Source organism: Brassica napus, chromosome A6 (assembly GCF_020379485.1).
Source record: "Brassica napus cultivar Da-Ae chromosome A6, Da-Ae, whole genome shotgun sequence".
Lineage (NCBI taxonomy): Eukaryota > Viridiplantae > Streptophyta > Magnoliopsida > Brassicales > Brassicaceae > Brassica > Brassica napus.
Genome location: NC_063439.1, coordinates 17,145,681 through 17,149,469, shown reverse-complemented (window position 1 = coordinate 17,149,469; position 3,789 = coordinate 17,145,681). Strand labels below are relative to the sequence as shown.

The following is a 3,789-nucleotide window of genomic DNA, read 5'->3' as shown; positions in this document are numbered from 1 at the left end:
AAATAAAGAACAAAGAGTGTTAAAAGTTTACAAATATGCTTAGCTAATACTTTTTTAACCTATACTAGATTTTGAAAATTAAATCAATTATTCATAATGTAGGTTTGGGTACATTTATTCGAGTGCACTGAACCGTACCAAATTGAAAAAAAACCAAAATTAAGCTGAATTTCGTAAATAACTGAGAATATTATATATATTTTTGGAATCGAAAAATAGAAACCGAACTAAGAACCAAATGAGTACTTAAATTTTTAGAATACAAATTATATACCTATTTAACATAACTAAACCATTAAAAATATTTATACTATTAATGAAACTATACATGGTAATATTCACGTCATGTGTAAATATGTTTGAATAATCTGTCATATATTCATGGAGATTTATTGTTAGAGTAATTATATAATATATCATGGGAAAAAAATAAATGAGTTTATTTAAATTATGTAAAGTATTTATATAGTTAGAGAAATATAAGGTAAAATCAAATAAATAGTTAAGTCTAATAAAATGGTCTAACAACCTTGTTTAAGTAGATTTTTTAAGACTCTTTCTCTTTTAATAGTATAGATTTGCTTACCTAGTTATTATCTACTACTGGATCAAATATATAAACTGTGGATAAGAAACTGAAAGTTTCAAACGATTAGAAAGGAAAATGTTGCACACACGCTATAACCTATGGAGAGGATAAAATTATTTATTGAGTCGAGATCCAAGACAAACGATTTTATAAAAAAAATATTGAATATTTCCAACGATTATAAAGGATTTTAAAACTATCAATAAAAGAGAAAATGGCATGCACGATTGGAGGCTATACACTATAAAGAGGATGAACCATTTTAGAGTCGAGATTGAAAGAGTGAAAAACACAAACTAAACTATGAAGATTAAGACAGGAAGACAGGAACCAGCGGGACAGGGAGAACATGATGATGAACCGCTTACTCCAACGGCGCGTTTGTTTACAGCGCCGGAGTTCAACTGCTACATCACTGCGGTGATTGGTTTAAAGAGCAAGATCAATCGAGATGTGTTTATCGAAGGATTAGAGCAAACTTTGCTTAAACATCCACGTTTCTCCAGCATACTGGTCAGAAATAATATGTAGATGTCTATATAAAATGTTTCATTCACCAAATATATTGGTTTATTGGGGGTTTAGTTAAGTTGTGTCTTTACTTCATTTCATAGTAAAATGGATATTCTAGGCCATGACAAAAAATATATTAGCAGAATTATATGCCGTTTAATAAAAGAATGAATCTTCCACATAAATAATATGTCGATTTTATCTTTTAGTGGAAGATTCATTCTATTATTAAATTACTAGGGTCGGCCCGTCCTACGGACGGGATATTAGTTTTGATATTCACTAAATGCTCGCGTTGAAATTTGTTTTAAGATTCAAGAATTTGGTTATCTTTTATGTGTTACTTATTAGTATGCGGTGGTATAGTTGTTTTTCGATTATTCTTGCTTTGGTATTGTATCAAATTAATTAATTGTCCAACTCATAATTATAGATGTACAAATGTGGATTTGTGATAAATTTTGATGACAATACTGTTTTTTTTTAATTCTTATTCATAGTGGAGTGTGCATGTGTCAGAAAGAGGCCTATAACAACTTTTATGTTTTTGCGTATGGATTTTAAATATATATTATTTTGTATAATGCATACTTGCTCTACAACATTTGCTTGTAGACTAAAAAAACTGTTTTCTATATTTTTAAAAGATAAAATATTTAGTCTAGAATATAACATGGATAGATGTATTGACTATATATAGAAGTTGAGTGTTATTTTAAAATGACATATGTATAAAGGTTTTTCAACCATTACTTCACTGGCACAAAATATTTATAACTGTAAATACCTTCTTTTAAAAGCAAAACTAATAAAAGCGTGTACAACAAATGTATTTTGATATATATTATATGCATCAAGTTATAAAGGTTGGAAACATTGCAAAACTGTTTAGAGCAAAGTTTTTAACTTCACGATCTTTATCTTGACGTCAGTTCAGTGTCGGCCCTGGCCACAAGCAGAAGAAGCATGAGCTTCCAGCCGACATAATAGTAAGTATTTTCGCGGCCACATATTTATAAAAAGTGACTTTAGCCTAGTGGTTCTAAAAGAAATTACCAGTGCTAGAGGTTCTGGGTTCAATTACCCCTGACTGACTTGATGACGTGGCATCAGATGAGAAAAGCGAACATATTTATATATAGATAGATATGTTCATTTTATCGTTAAGGAAAAATATTTTGAGAATCGACATATAATTTTGTATAATTATTTTTTAGATTGTCATATTCTTAGAAGGTTTTTATATAGTTTTAGTTAGCAATTTCAAGAAAAATAGGTTTAGTATTTTAACATTTTATATTAATATTTCTATTTAAACAAAATTAATGAAGGTGAACGACAGTAGCCAAGAACAAAAATGGGTTCGAACGAAGGTGGTAGCCGGGGATCACGTCATCATTCCCAAAATCGAACTAGAGGACGCAAACGCAGACGCTTTTCTGGAGAGTTACGTCTCTGACCTCACTACAATCCCGTTGGATACCTCGAAGCCATTATGGGAAGTTCACTTACTTGACTTAAAAACGTCAGACGCTCAAAATGTCGTCGTTTTAAAGATTCATCACTCGGTCGGTGATGGTATGTCTCTAATGTCTCTAGTCCACGCTTGTACGCGTAAAACATCAAACCACGAAGAGCTCCCGAGTTTACCGAACGAGAACCGACTGTCATCAAAATCAATGGCCGGTTATTCCCGGTTAATATGGATGGTTATGTTGGTTTGGAATACCCTTTGTGATGCATTGAAGTTTATTGCTACGACAATGTTTCTTAAGGACACTGACACACCCATCAAAGGCGATTTCCGGCTAAGTAAGAGTAAGCGGATGTGTTTGGTTCATCGTACCGTAGATCTTGAAGACATTAAGCTCATTAAGAACGCCATGAAGATGGTAAACTTTCGACCATAAACTTTATATTAGTGATATTAATTATTATACTCTATGATATTACATTTTCATATTTGATCTTATTTTTATTTATTTATCTGTTCTGGCAGACCGTCAACGATGTATTACTTGGAGTAGCTCAAGCTGCTCTCTCGGAGTACTTAGAAAGAAGATACGGTAAATTGTTATGATTTTTTTTTAAGGAGCAACAGTTATGATTATAACATGTGAAATTTAATAATATTATAACAAGATTGTAGGTGAGAAGGAGAAGAAAGCAGGAGAACACGAATCTAAAAGGAATTCAAGTAATATGCTTAAAGAAATAAGGCTAAGGGCATGTCTGCTTGTAAACATAAGACCTACTACTGGAGTTCAGGCAAATTAAGCTTTTATTCTTACAAAACTATATAACTATATATATATATACACTACACAAATAATATCTTGACTACAAACAGATTTGAATATTGTCGTTTTCTTGATTAAGAAGTGCAGGATCTAGCTAATATGATGGCTAAAGGATCTAAGTGTAAATGGGGAAACTGGATTGGCTATATGCTCTTTCCATTGTCTCTTGCATTACACGATGACCCGTTGGAACATCTCCGACGAGTCAAGTCGATCATTCAGAGGAAGAAGAACTCGTTAGAAGCTTTGCTAACCTTCACCTCTACTAAAATCCTAATAAAAATGCTTGGAGTTGTGGTCAGTCTAATGATACATAACTCCTCTTTGTTTTAGTTAAAATATCAACCATAGTCATATCTGAAAATTTTATTATAAGTAGCTAGATAA

At 31.7% G+C, this 3,789-nt stretch overlaps 1 protein-coding gene across 1 annotated transcript; it reads left to right on the top strand.

Moving 5' to 3' along the window:
- The first annotated feature begins 2,231 nt into the window (after positions 1-2,231).
- Positions 2,232-3,012, top strand: LOC106362482 (wax ester synthase/diacylglycerol acyltransferase 5-like). The gene has a single exon (XM_048781599.1). The coding sequence runs from the start codon at positions 2,428-2,430 to the stop codon at positions 3,010-3,012; it is 585 nt and encodes a 194-aa protein (XP_048637556.1). The 5' UTR covers positions 2,232-2,427.
- The last annotated feature ends 777 nt before the right edge of the window (positions 3,013-3,789 follow it).